General features: G+C 47.1%; 4 protein-coding genes across 4 annotated transcripts; 1 reads left to right on the top strand and 3 right to left on the bottom strand.

Annotated features, from left to right (window-relative positions):
- Positions 1-2,457: 2,457 nt before the first annotated feature.
- Positions 2,458-3,136, bottom strand: BKA67DRAFT_537583 (uncharacterized protein; the record flags this gene model as incomplete). Its single annotated transcript, XM_046100349.1, has 4 exons — positions 2,458-2,571; positions 2,689-2,833; positions 2,867-2,946; positions 2,978-3,136. The coding sequence occupies 4 exons, from the start codon at positions 3,134-3,136 to the stop codon at positions 2,458-2,460; spliced, it is 498 nt and encodes a 165-aa protein (XP_045956002.1).
- A 4,661-nt stretch (positions 3,137-7,797) lies between these two features.
- Positions 7,798-9,691, bottom strand: BKA67DRAFT_537582 (uncharacterized protein; the record flags this gene model as incomplete). Its single annotated transcript, XM_046100348.1, has 3 exons — positions 7,798-9,173; positions 9,225-9,338; positions 9,583-9,691. 3 exons carry the CDS (start codon positions 9,689-9,691, stop codon positions 7,798-7,800), a joined length of 1,599 nt encoding a protein of 532 aa, XP_045956001.1.
- Positions 9,692-12,778: 3,087 nt separating this feature from the next.
- Positions 12,779-13,133, top strand: BKA67DRAFT_495009 (uncharacterized protein; the record flags this gene model as incomplete). The annotated part of the gene is made up of 2 exons (XM_046097020.1): positions 12,779-12,935; positions 13,015-13,133. Coding segments are annotated over 2 exons (276 nt in total), but the record flags the coding sequence as incomplete, so codon positions are not given.
- Positions 13,134-13,685: 552 nt separating this feature from the next.
- On the bottom strand, positions 13,686-14,193 carry BKA67DRAFT_571664 (uncharacterized protein; the record flags this gene model as incomplete). The annotated part of the gene is made up of 1 exon (XM_046103244.1): positions 13,686-14,193. Exon 1 carries the CDS (start codon positions 13,875-13,877, stop codon positions 13,689-13,691), a length of 189 nt encoding a protein of 62 aa, XP_045955999.1. The 5' UTR covers positions 13,878-14,193.
- Positions 14,194-14,609: the final 416 nt, after the last annotated feature.

Below are 14,609 nucleotides of genomic sequence, written 5' to 3'. Positions count from 1 at the left end.
CGGCCTGAAGATTACTCACGCGGCCGTGTGGGATGACCCTGTGAGGCTCTATCAGCCGCATGATGTAGTGCCAACAGGACGCCCTGCGCGATATCACATCGCCCAATCGGGACGCTTAGGATGGAAAGGCTGGCTAGCCTAATTATACTTCAAGTATATTAAATCGAATCGGTCGAATATCCTGAAAGCGCCCGCCGGGCTAGAGGGACTTTGGTAGACAGACGGCGCAAGAAATTAAAGAGAAATCGATATATATATGGCTCGTAATGTATTCAGAAGTGAAGCTGAAAGGAACCTCGTGTCAGCTGAAGCTGAGTAGCTTGTCGGAGACGTATAAGATTGAGCTGACTGTCAAGCCACGGCTAGCGATATGGTAAGCAGGACACTGGAACAGGATGGGACTTACGATGAGTGCGAGCCATTTAATAATAATAGCACGCTGACAGACGCAACAACTTGTCATGAAAAAAAAAAAAAAAAAAACCCTGAGGCGGGAGAGGATCGAGAAATCTTCTCAACGAAGAGGCAATGCAAAAGATTACGTTGTCCATGTGTTTCTAATATCGGAATGTCATTTTTGAGCAAACTGTGCCTCATGATCGCATTACTTATCGGAGTTCGCTACTTCCCTGACGGTATAGAGCTTGCAAACTCCGATGATCCACGGAACGGTCGATACGAGTATGAGTAGTACCCTCTTGTCAATAAATGTTTCTTGTCTTATAGCATGAATATTATGATCAACATACCTCAGAACTTGGGCGACAACACGGCAATCGAAATCAGGAGAATAACAACGTCTTATTGATATCGTACCATGTATTTTTATGTCCTCCCAGGCTTCGGTCGATCTGGACTTCGGTCGTTGCTATGCCTTATCTGCAAAGCCGGGCGTACATAGGTAGAACAGCACAGCATACCATATATGTTTAACAGAAAGCAGGCTCTGCGTAACTTCGAATTGCCTGATTTTGATTCAGGCTTTTACAAATCCATTTAGTGCATCACTTTATGGTCTGTTTTGTGACTGTCGAAGAACATGGGCGGATCGGTTCGCTGGTAGATGTATAATGATCGAAAATTTCGTCCATGGAAGTCAAGTAATCCCCAAAGACAAGACTAAAAGCGATAAGTCGAGTCAGTTCAAGAATGCCTGGATGCATTATAGTGAGCCAATCGAGTATGGCATAGGACGTTACAAGATTGTTAGTCAATGTGTGAAAGACCAGCTTGGGCACCAAGGCATTTCAAGATATCCACTTCTAAGTGACCTCTAATATCCCTTCTTCAACGCAAAAAACCTGCCGCCTCGACAGCTTGCATTTGGGCTGGTTAACACCTCAAAACAAGGTGCCCATGTCCTGCTCGTGGTTAGCAAGTCCTCGCACACTTGCAGCCCGTCACACAAAAACTCTACCAGAATTTTCCATCTTCACTTATGAATATTACTACGATGCGGTATCCAAATATGGCTGAAACTCACACCACAAAGTTTTCTAGGCTTAAATACTCTTTGAAAGGGTTTTAATAAAATTTCGGTCTATTTACCGGTCACTCATTCAAGCTTAATGCGAGCTTTATAAGGCCGGGCGAAAACCGCACTAGTTCACGTTTGGGGGTGTCCAAGGACTTTTGAAAATCTTTCTGCCCTGTATACTTCAGTAGTTCTTTGCCAATTTATATTGCCTTCCGCTTTAAAGTAATTTCTCAGCCAGATAAACACAGCGGATCGAACGATATAAATTTTGCTGACAAACGACGGCTTGGGCTTATTCTAGTCTCTACCAAAAGGCGGTAGTTCCTTCTTGAGGACAGAATGATAACAAGGGAACATAGCTGATAGAAGCCTGAGCTGTTGCTCATGCGGCACTTGCCGCAGATGCCAATCATATTATTATTCGCATGTTTGCCTTAATTTAATGCTGATTCTTCCTTCTTCATTTTCTTGTTCTGAGCCTGAAATGTCTTCAGCGTGACGAATCTTGAAATGTGATTACGTTCAAGAGATATGACGAACAATGTGAATTTGTAGTCGCATATATTCACTCTCATTGTTATACAAGGCTTTCAATCGGCTATTCTCACCACTCAGGATTCCTACAGTGTCATTTCTGCAAGTACTGTGGAGCTTTGTTCAATATGCATTCGGGTTTGTCTGAGTTCCGGTCTTGTGCCACCAGACTATCATGTTGTCTTATAATACCTATTTCACCTCTTATTGCCATAGGGGTTAACTCGTCAAGTCTGTTTTTCAGAAGCATGTTCTGCAGAGTCCAGAATATGTTCGCATACCTACTTCCCAGATAAAGCAGTTACAAAAGTTTTTTAATGCCTTAATTTTAAAGCAGCCCACATATTGATTCAGACCATAAAATGTCTGCCATCGTAGCGCCGGTAGCAGTATAAGTCTACATTCGTAAGAGGGTCAGATGAATAACCGCCGGAGATCTGATCCTCCTAATTCTCCGTCATGAATTGCATGAAAGCACCGCTCATCTGGTTGCGGTGGGTATATATAGGCGAGTTTCGAGTCCTGCAGGTGCTGCTGGATATTCGCATGAGGTCTCCGTACTGAACACGGGGTAGACGGCTCTCGTTATCTGTGAATAAAATGCTCTGTACCTCAACGCGCCATACAACATCCTAAGCAGCTTCCATTGGGAATAACCACCATTTACGAACACATACATGGGGTTTATCGTCATCTCTGTCGCTGTCTGATTCAATATGAACGAGTATGAGCGACAAGACCAAGTTCTCAGGAATGACTGGCGGAACTCGGATTATTTTGCGTTTACCTCCGTCATTGTCAGAATATAAGAAAGTCACAAAACTATAATTAAGACACCAGGTGACCACTACGTACGAAAAAGTTTCATGGATATGATATCTTCGGGCTTCCTCCACTTGATAGCTCCAATCCAAATATCCTAAGCTCGTTTTGAACTAAACTGAGGCAGCATCATCTAAGACTTACCCGCTTATTAAGCTCAACGAGAAGATTCTTCAACTCGGCTTGCATAAACAGCAAATTAAGAGTATTTAGACGCAAAAATCGTTGCAACTTATCAAGCTGAGGATAGGCCCCCATCGATGACGCAAGGCGAGCATAGCCATCTGGCCTGATGTCTGTCATTTTGTGGTCAGATTCGTTATGTCCCACCCTACCTTATCTGCCATTTGAATGATCAAGGAGCGAACTAGATTTTGAATATTTCTGAGAGGTTAGAAGAAAATTGATGATAATAAGGATCAAGGTCTGAGCATTGCGTTGGTCCGCACAACTGTGTTGAGCTGCGCGCATCACATGTCCCATTGGGAAGTGCAATTTCTTCCTAATGATAAACCTAAACGGGGCAATCAATCACGGAGCCGCTCATGATATTCCAGGAATAGAAAGAATTAAAACTTTAAGGAACAGTGATTGAAAAATACATGTCTGTTCCATGATGACCGTGGTTGCTGGCGTTAATTTGACATCATTGATCACGTTGTGGGCCACCATGCTGCGAGCGCTCTGCCCCCTATCTCTCATCAAAATTTTCTTTTGTGTTTCAAGCTCTGCAGCCTGTCTGTCAGCCTCTTCCTTGGCAATTGCTTCTCCATCTTTCGTCCATTGGATGGTCAGTTCTACTCTAATATGCACTGCCAGCTGTTCCGAAAAGGTATTACTGACTTTTGTGCTTCTTCGGTATGAGTGGTACAACAGCCTTGTTATTTTTCATGAATATATTCAGTTCTTGATCTCATATTGTTTATTGACGCTACAACCACGTCGTTTAAGACCCAGTTGCCGACCTGACATCCAGTATCAAGCAGTCCTTGCTATACGGTTTCCTCGCCAAACTTATCGTCAATTACAATCTGTTGTTTCCATATGTCCTAGTATCAATGGGGAAAAGCCACCATGTAAGGGAATTAATTGACGTTATCTAACACCTGACTACCCGTTGTTGCCATTGATACCATGATTTGGACAGCGTACAAATGAATCTGACGCACATTCAAGATCAAATTCCTCTCTAGGTCGATTGCTGGGCGAACTAGTTGGTTTTAGCCCAACCGTCTTGAACTCATATTCACTGTTGTATCTTGGCTTGTGGCGGCGTCATTTAAAGTGACAGTAAACAAAGGCTGCTTTCCTGATTAGCAGCAATAAACTCACTCCGAGGCCTGCACCGAAAGCTACAGCAAGTGACAATGTACCGGCTGTGATGTGGCACTTTTATGTGCAATGGTGATAATGAGAGGATTAATTCGACTTGGTCGGACAAATGAAACACGGAACGACACTTGCCGATGTAGTAGCAACACTCTTAATTCAAGTCAAGGTCCTACATTTGACATCTTGATTGACAGGTTGTATTGCCTAATTTCTTGGCACTGTCATCAACCTCTGTAGAAGATTCGAGAACTATTGGGTCCATGTTACCGCAGAGCCGGTGATAAAGGGACAACCCATTCTGGACTTGTTGAAAATTTGGAAGTTATTCGAGCTTGAGTTCTGAAGATATGTGAGCTGAAAATCCCAATACATATCTTTCATAAGGGACAAACGAAGGCAAAGCACTCCTTCTTGATATCATTGTGATGCAAAGGAGATATGATATCTGTATAGTTGTCCGTATATACTACGCAGAGGCGTGGTCCTCCGCCAAGAAAATCTTTGCTGGACATGTTCTAAGCACTGTCGTTAGCTGCCAGAAACTGCCACTGTGCGTAGTTTCCCGCTCTCGAATATGGCATAAGACGAGTATGATGATGATTGTTACCAGATGCGTAAGACTCAATTTCTATACAAGAGTAAAACCATCGCTGGGGCGGAGTGCACAATAGGTTCTGCTGTCGAACTGACCGGTGGTCCTCATGATATCACAGGCTTTAGGGTGCTCTAGTTCTGGAATCATCTGGATATGTGTAATAACAGAGCGGTTGTCTTGATTTAAATAGAGATTGGTCGCGTGAATCCGTTTGTGTTGGAATATTACACTGTAGAAGGAGCTGGAAACTACTCTGCAGTATTACCCCAGGCATTTTTGAACCTCAAATCCGTATGACCGATAGAGACATGCTGGTTTATGACTACTGCAGCAAATAAGTAACCCGAAACTACTGGGCATTGCCGAGACTCTTCATTTCAGAAATTAACGAGTTTGGAGAGCAAGCAGTGCTGACTGAAATTTATAAATGTAGTGCTGGGATGATGGCATCCAGGTTTCATCACCGTTACTGCTAGACAGGGAAACCTGGAGACTAGGATATTTCATTACATAAATTCATCTGTTAAAAGTTGTTCAAATTCAACCACTTGGTTTAAGCTGTTAGGAAACGCGCCGTGATGGTGATTGGCAATGCCAATGGCGGTAAGATAAACTGCATCTAGAAGAATATGGGTTGAGCAGTGTAGATCTCTTGTAGGATTCCCAGCCACCTAATTATCTAAGTCTTCTTATCTAGACAATTTCCATTATAGAATATTATAAAAATAAGTTTAAGAAACTAAGCCAAGAGGGGAAATTATAATTGATAACCCTTTTGGTTTAAGGCATAATTAGAACATAATACATACCCCGACTATGACCGTCAAGTCGCTATTGCATTTCTCCATTAGCCTGTAAGTGGCGGGGTCGCTCAGGACAACCAGGTCTGTTTCCTCAAGTGAGTCTGTATACCACGCTAGAACCTGGGTTGGCGATTTCGATGTTTAAAAGTGTATCGGCAGTCGCCTGATTGTTCAGCGAGGAGAAAGGGGATGCATACAACATCATGGGCCGTGCGATTGGAAAGGGGTGATATCGGTAGAGAATTGGGAAGATATCCTAGAGCCTCCTTATGGCGATGATATTATTCGGGCGCATGGAAGTTGGCTAGCTCGACAAGCCGCGGCAACCATAATCGGTCTGCTGGGCATGCGTTGGGAATCTGTTATGTTTGATATAGGCCGACGGCAAGTTGACAGATTCAATCCTAGCACAAGCCGTATTCCCGGAACAGTTACAACAATGTCGAACTAACATAAAGCTGGGGCGGGTTGAACTTCTGGCTAGTCCAGCCTCTTGTGAACCACAGAGCTTTGGCGAACTTTGTTGATTTCCCCTTGTGGATATCAGAAGATGTTAACGTCTGAGAGAGACGCGTAACAAATCTTGACTTCCGTATACCACTGAAACACGGAGTTGATGTCCTCCTGTAGTTTTGCACTGCTTAACTTGTCCATGCAACATGTATCTACTCGTATTGACTCGTGTTCATCACATGAGGCTTGTTGGGCACAATTCAACATCTTTCTCAATCTTGGTCTTTCCTTGAAATTGGCCGCGATAAAAGCATTTCAATCGACGGTGCACACTTTGTGGGTTACTAAAACGGCCAACTACGTACAATTAACAGCATCGGTCGACTTGTCATCCTGACCAGACGGGGCTGGCCCATCATTGACCTTTGTATATGACTGCTGCAGCGAGTCCGTCGCCAATTTTCATGTTATTGTAAGTACATCTCGCCCGAGCCCCAAGTGTGTGAAAGGATGGCATGTTTTGGGACGCCCCCCTTCTTTTCCAACTCGAGAGTTTTGACATTCATTAGCATCTAATACCATGCCATCGCAATAGACTTCCTTGGTGTTTCAGGCGACATTGCAAGAGGATTGCGGGTCACAAAAGGTGGTGCAGCCACTGCCAATACTCAGTTTTTGCGTTCATCCTCTCTAACGTTACCATGGGAAGATATCATTTAGGGCTACGCACGACGTAGATGCTTCGTAGTTAAGGAATATAAGAATCCTTTTTAGACACCTTGAATTAGTAATCTTGAAGCTTACCAATGCTGCTCCCTCATTCCTGCTGCAGGTCCCTCTCGTTACACAATGAAGATATGCGCACCGTTGTATGCATTCTGTTTGTTTAGCCGTTTGGTGCAACGGATCATAGCGGCAGCGTTGCGCTGATTATTTCAATGAGAGCAACTGCGCTACTTCTGTATAGACTTTCATTCGAACGAACGAACAACCAACTGATTCCCAAACGATGGTCGTGTGTGTCCGACGACGCATTCACAACCCGCTCGATAGAAGCACATGTGTCCCCATTGAGGCGGGAAGACCAAAGAAAAAGTACCACTTGTTGCATTTGTGGCACTAAAGATCTGGCTTGCAGCAGCCGGGGAAGTGACTGTCGATCGTTTCAATATCGCTACCCTGAGCTTTACATTTTTGATAGGTTAGGTCGGTCGTACAAGCAACATCTTGGTTTAGAAATAATTCGACGCTTACAAAGTATTCACGACGTGTTGATTAAATATGATAAATGGCTCAAATATCATTCTAGGCGCCACATCGGTATACGCGTTGAGACCGAAAAGGCTAACTGTCTAATTGATGCTACGGTCAATATCCGGATTGAAACAAAATCATATATTGCACGACAAGTAAATTATTTACACTTTCGTCGCCGTAACAGTATAGTTTGATGTGAAAAGATCGAACTGCTGGCTTGGAGTAGTCGAGTGACTGAACGAGTATTGAGCTGTGCCCAAATACGGATCTGAACATTCGGTAATGGTTTTAAATTCCTATATGCAACTGTACCTTTCCAATATCTCACTACGAACCTTGATCAAGTCGTCCTAGACAGTCGCTAGTACACTCAAGTCTTTTCTTTTTCTTCCCTAGTCCTCATTCCCAGTCGTTACTTTGAATTCCCATCAAGGGTCATTCCAAGGTTTAATTACTCGCATAGCTTCGATATCTGACCCTTCAAAAGCCCTCGATTTAGGAGGTTGGTAATCACGCAGGCCGAACTAAGGACCACTTGGGCCGCTCCTAGGGGGTATACTGGCAATATCGGTAGCTGCATTTACCATACGGCTCAACATCACTGGATCCCGTAGTCGGGTTTCTTGCTGATTTGCGTGGTCGCTGTGTATAGGACGCAAGCTGTGCGTATCTCGGGGGTCTACATCGATGTCCATCGATTCACGGCGACCGTTGGAGCTTGTGCCCATCCTCCAGATATCGTCGGCGCTTCTGCCAATTGCTATACGTGAAGCGGTTGATCTGCTTGGACCAGTCTCGTCACTTCGGTCCGAATTTCGTCGGGGTTCATTCGGATCTTGCTGAGAGCTCATTGCAGATTGGCTGCTAAATCCGCGTTCTCGTTGTCTGTCCTCGGCTGCATCATCGCCATCCCCGCTGCTTTCCCGTCTGAGCCATGCAACTTCATCCTCAGTGAGACCTTTCCATGCACATCTTGCGTGTTTCTTAGTGCAGCCCTGACATGCTGTGAGGTGTTTTATGCATGCCGTCTTCAGTCTTCTGCATCGATCGCAGGGTGGCTGTATCTCATCACCCCGAGCAAGCTTCTCTACTTTAGCGGTAACCAAAGAGCGATGCTCATCTTCTGGTTCTCGAGGGCCCGACTCGATTGGATAAACACCAGGAGACGGCCGGTTGCTCATTGATGTCAGCACCTGCTGCTGGATAGAAGTCCTCGGGGTCGACGCAGCGGTATGAACGGTGCCTGGCGTGGGAGGCGTAGGACCAAGAGAGGGCAAGCGATTGGCTGGGCTATTAGTAAGGAATTGCTGGAGAAGATCTGCATGAAGATCATAGCCGTGGTGATTTGGCCCAGAAGATGGTCCAGGTTGGTTTACCGGCTGAAAGCCAGATGCCGATGCTGTGTTATGCGGTGAGGGGCGTCGGCTATTGATGATTGCTCTGCGACCGCTCAAGTGATAGTTCAACTGTCGGGCTTTACCCGCGACTTCATCTGCTTTCTTGATCAAGACTTTGAGACGTTGCTCTAATATCTCTAATGTAGCAAGCTCTGCTGTTTCGTCCTCTTCGAGCGGTTGTGGCGGGATCAATCTGTTCCTGTCTAGTGTCCCAGAAACGATGACCCGCCAGTCGTCCTCTGATATTTCAACTTGGACACCTTTGAGAAAGAATTGGCAACATCGATTACCACTTGATGTCGTCGTTGGGACAAATTCGCTAGGCCGCGCCTTGGAAAACTCAACAATGTCAAGCCATGTTATTGGATCCAAGGTCATTGCATTTTGAGCAGGGTTCGTGATGATGGGCCACTCAAATATTCCCTCCACTGCCTTGAGCAAGCGGGGGCCCATGAGCTTTGCACCCAAATTCGAGGCGAAACTCTCATGACGACTTAGGACACCTGAGAATGATCAGCGTGTAGAAAACCCAGTGTGGTCACAGATGCAAATACCTTCATATTCGTTGATAAGCGTGATGACGTCGGAGAATGTTTCCGTGTCACCATGAATCAGCTTCAGCTTTCCGGCGTTGTTTTTCGTAAGATAATTTATCGGTGTTTGATTGCCTTATTCCCTTGTCAGTGGTGTGTGAGGCATAGCCAGGCCAAGAAAGTATAAGAAGAGACGATGCGTGGGAAAGATAAACAAAAAGAAAAAGAAAACATGTCACATTCGGTGCACGATCGGACTTGAATAAAGAAGGTGGAAATGGAAATGACACCAGGAAGATAAATAATGTAGATGCACCAAGTTCCTCCGATAGTAAGTTGTCTCTTCATGGCTCCCTGATGTATGCAAAAACGCACATACCTGATTGAGGTGGAGGGGGCTGCGGAATGCGATCCGAGTGGCCTTTACTGCCATTTTCGTCGTCATGTCGTTTCCGCTTGTGGTGCTCAGAATCTGAGACATGCGCCATCGTCCAAAGATTGGTGGTTGATTTCCCGGGGGGGCTCTTTGTAATGTTGTGTTTTCAAGATGGACAGATGAATGGCCGATCCTCCGGCAGAAACGGCGCCGAGGTGTACCCAAAACCCGGCCCAAATGTAGCCCGAAGCACACGGAGAGATTGACATACGGAGTTGTGAGTGGGAATCAAGTATCGGAAAGGCCAAAGGTTATGCGGCCGTGTGCAGGCCTACTAGCCGAGGAGACGGATGGAGTCTATTTGAAAAACGGAAAAAAATTATGGCTTGAATTTGGAATTTTGTGCTGGACGGGCGAGCGCCGAGAAATTGGAGGACCTTGACCACGGCAGCCTTTGGCACCAAAGCTAAAGTGCTGTATGAGTTTTGGGCGTGATGCCTTGCAGCGCATAACTCGCTCCGGCGCGGAAAATGCCTGGGAAAGCAGCAGAACAGGAAAATCAAAGAGACAAGCAGTGTATAGAGTTGGTGCAGAATGCATGTATAAGAAAGAAGTTCAACCCTGGTATCAAAATCAAATAATCCCTGGCATGGCCAAAAGCCGAAGTGGCGGGTTCTGCGAACAAACTAAACTAATGAGATGGGTGATAGGTAGGTACAGTAGATCCCAAAAAGATCGGACGGAAACTACCATTGCGGGTAGAACATCGATCACTCGCCCAAGTTGCAATGTTGCGTTGACAGGGAGCACGAGCCAACACGGACTTCTTTCTTGCTTCGCTTTGGTGGTGTAAGTGGATTCAGAACCTACTCCTCTTATTCTTTCATTCTTTCCTCTGCATACCCGAGAAAGTATGTAAGCATTCAACCCAAGGGAGCAGGTACAATAACCACACTTATGTTCGATCAATGGGAAAAAAGATTCCCATGCTCATCAAAGCGGATTTTACCTATCACAATCGCCTCAATCAGTTCATTTGCTTTTGCCAGCATGTCGATATTCGATGTCGCGGATTTTGCCATCCATACCTTTACCTTGGGGAATGCACACATCCGGCAAAGATCTACGGCTTGTCGGCTTGGCGTTCTTCTCTCCTGCATGCAGACGCATATCTAGACCCCAAAAATCGTACACAGGCCAGAGGAATCAGGTCTGCGATCGACAGTGCTACACATAACCCCCGGCATGCATGCGATTTGTGTGTTCTTGTCACGTCTATCGCCTGCGTCTGGTGTCTGCCTGCCGTACTGACAAACAAAGCGCCAATGCGAGAAGCGAAAGCATTTCTGGTACCCGGGTTTATGGCTTGGCATTCCCTCCAATCGGCAATAGGCCGCCGGATACTGCTGAAGACCGACACATTGGCAGCAGAAAGGATTGATGATATTTGGTGACTATTTGCTTCATGACTCCCCGCTATCACTAGCTGTCGTCCCTTGCCCATAACTGCTGCTGCTTGTACGGTGTTGCGCTGCAATGATATGTATGTTGCAATGACACATGCATCCTTTTTAACTATATAGACATATTGTCGGCCAGAGACAGCATACCTTTTACTCCCACGATATTAGATTTGGTTTCTACAGGCATTCCCAAGTCGTACGGATTAGTTGCGCAGACGTTGGAACGGGATGAGTTCCGAGCAGTCAGTGGTTTTCATTGGGGCAGTTGCAACAGAGGCGCATGTGCTTTTTAGTGGCCCGGAAGACAGACGATGCATATTTTGCCTAACCTGAGAGTTTGCAGCTACATGATGTAGCCTTGAATCGTGACTACACCAGTCAAAGCCGGTTCATATATCTCATAGTCTCGATTATGCTGCTTGCCTGCAAGATGCAGTTCGCCGACCGTGCATTACAGAGCTCCAGGTAATGAATGCGTATCTTGTATCTCCCGTGGCACACTGACTACCTATTCCCGGGTTTCCGCCCTGTGGCCCATATGATCCGCAGCGACCAGGGAGAATGGAAAATGCTGTATGTTCCAGAACACCGGCAGTACGCAGGCATAAAAGACTAATCTTTAGACACACGCGCTTGGGCAGCCTTGGGCAGCCTTACTGCCGATCTCGACATGAAGTCGGAGAGGTATCCTGGACAAGACGCGGGTTGAAAAAGCAAACGGTGCTAACCCGGAGGACGGGGGCGGCAAAGAGCGTAAATCGACGATTCCCATCTCCCATCTCCCATCGGTGGGATTTGGCATTTGTGATTATGCAAGCGTAGAGACAAGGGGAGCACTTGACTGGAAGAACTGGCAACCTCTTCCCTTGTCTCGCGGCATAGTGCCCAGCCGAAGAAGGAAAACGTGTCGCGACGTATTCATTTTCCAGCAAGACAGCGCCGATCAAAGAACGTCCTAGAACCCCGCGATGTGCTTTTCTACAGCAGCATATCCAGGCATTTTGGGGGTCAACTTACAGCGGCCTGTTTCCGTGCTGGCGCTTTCTACAGGCTCCATTTTCAGCACTCATGGGTACCAAACATGAAGTACTTTACCGTATGTAACCACTGTAGTTGGACACGGACACAGCCACAAGACACAGACACGAGACGCAGCAGGCACAGACACCTAACCCACCCACCACGGCGGGTTCAGCTCAGCTCACCTCACCTGTCAGCCTTTTTGAGAAAGTGTGTCCAAGCTCCTAACCTTCAGACCCAAAACTCTAACTTAAGAGTACTTGTAGGTTAGCTCTATAACTATCCAATAGCTGGCTCTAGCTTGCAGCCTGCACTTGCCACTCCGTTCCACACCTGACCGACCCCATTGCATTGCAGGGCACCCGCACCCAGCACAAGCAAATTCGACGACCTATTGAACATTCTGACTACATCCGACCAAACACGCACTCGGCCCGCAACGACCCGAACCGAGCAACAAGTCTCCATCTACCTGGTCTTGGTCTTGGTCATCGATACACATACGACAGCACTCTCTACACACGCCTTCCCCCTCCCCAAAACACCCCAGCACCTGAAATCTCATCATGTCCGACAGACCCCACCAGCAGCGCGGCGGCCGCGGGGGAGGACGGGGAGACTACCGGGGAGGACGCGGTGGACGTGGCGGCGGTGGCAGAGGAGGTGGACACCACGGGGGCGACAGGGAGAACCACCACCACGGCAACAAGGACGGCGAGCGCCCCAAGAAGGAGAACATCCTCGACCTTGCCAAGTACATGGACAAGCGCATCACGGTCAAGTTCAACGGCGGCCGCGAGTGCACCGGCACCCTGAAGGGCTACGACGCCCTGATGAACCTGGTCCTGGACGAGGTGCACGAGGTTGTGAGAGGTATGTCTGCTTATCCGCCTGTCTGTCGATGATCTGTGCGTGGCAACAAGGCAAAGAGGCTAATGTGATGCTACCATAGACGACGAGGGTAACGAGAGCACGAGGTCGCTTGGGCTGGTGGTTGCACGCGGTACACTGCTCGTCGTCATCAGCCCCGTGGACGGCAGCGAGGAGATCCAGAACCCTTTCGCGGCGGCAACTGAGGACTGACCCCAATCCAGAAGTATGAGATCATGAGAACGAATGTCAATAGTAATTGCCAAAATAGAGGGCCAAACACCGTGACGGTGGAGCCTTGTTTCCGGCCGAAAAGAAGATGCCGGGAAAATAGGCGGCCCAGGATACGAATGACCATATCAAGTTAGCTGCCATATCGGTATTGCCAGGCTTAGATGGACTATCTGCGTTTTGGCGACCCAGTCTGAGCATAACTTGCACAGTCAGACACTCATAAATAAAAGCGTTTGTGACTGATAGTCATACCAAACTGTGAGGTCTGTGCTACGAAACCTCTTCTATCCATTGCCTTGTTGATCCTCTGTCCTATACAACATTAGTCTATAGAAAAGCCTGAGGCGTTCAGCCTCATGAGCATTTCCGTCCAGCAGGCCAGCATCCACTTTTAATAGAGACTTGTTATAAACACTGCCCTTTCCACCAGTATTCACTAGTTTATTTAAAGCGTTCCAACAAACTTTGAGCCAGGGCACGCCGTATTACAAACCTACAAGTCGAAATGCCCATGTTCCTTGTTCACAATCGCTTGCATAATAACTTGATCTTCATAGCCTTCACGGACAACTCGGTCTCCAAGCGTCCAGCCTCGGCTCTCAGCTGAGAGATTTCCCTGAGGAGGCGAGTGGTCAGCTCATTTTGCTCCTTCATGTGAAACAGTTGCTCCCTTAGGCGGTCTTGAGTTGAGCATCGAATGTACCGGTGCATGTACTCCAAGATCTCACGGTCAGTGGAAGTTCGGGTTCTGACGGCATCGGGTATGTCGTCATCTGAGGTCACAAACAGATCCTCATCTGATTCTGCGACAACGGGCTTGCGCCCGAACGGCTCTGCAATGACCTCGTCGTCTTCGCTGGCCTTACTGATCTTTCTAGCCTTGCTAGTCTTGTCAATTTTGACAGCCTTTCTGATGTTGCCAGCTTTATTGATATCGGTAGTTATACAGTCCTTGGAAATGCCTGTCTTAATCTTCTTGGGAAATACGACACTGACGGCTGCAGCCAGATGCTTTCGCTTCAGCTGTGGGACCGGCTCCTCTAGAGGAGAACACATCCAGGGGTTGACCCAATCTGGTGATGGGAGGTATAGCTCTGTATACTGATTAGCCAGAGAGCCGTTGGATGTTTGTTTAATGATTGATAGACCTACCGACTTTGGGATCGTCCTTGATGGGGTGAAGCATGCTGACAGACGGAGTTTTTCGGTCTGGCAACATGACCTTGAAGAAGGCAGAGGCGTCTGAGGCCAGGAGCTTGCGTACGTAGTCGATCCCATCGCGGCCTTGGGCAATTTTGGAAGCACCGTCAAGATGCACGAGACGCGGTTTCTGTGTCCTCTGGAATCGAAGCTCTTCGTCGACAAGGGTCTGCAGCAATGTCTTCGTACCCGTATCGTCTTTCTCAAGATTGTGGAAGCGTCCTCGTGCAGGAGTGTAGGCAG

The sequence above is a fragment of the Truncatella angustata genome, assembly GCF_020726525.1.
Source record: "Truncatella angustata strain MPI-SDFR-AT-0073 chromosome Unknown BKA67scaffold_6, whole genome shotgun sequence".
In the NCBI taxonomy this organism is placed as follows: domain Eukaryota; kingdom Fungi; phylum Ascomycota; class Sordariomycetes; order Amphisphaeriales; family Sporocadaceae; genus Truncatella; species Truncatella angustata.
The sequence above is the reverse complement of the archived record's forward strand: the minus strand, read 5'-3'. Positions and strand labels throughout refer to the sequence as shown.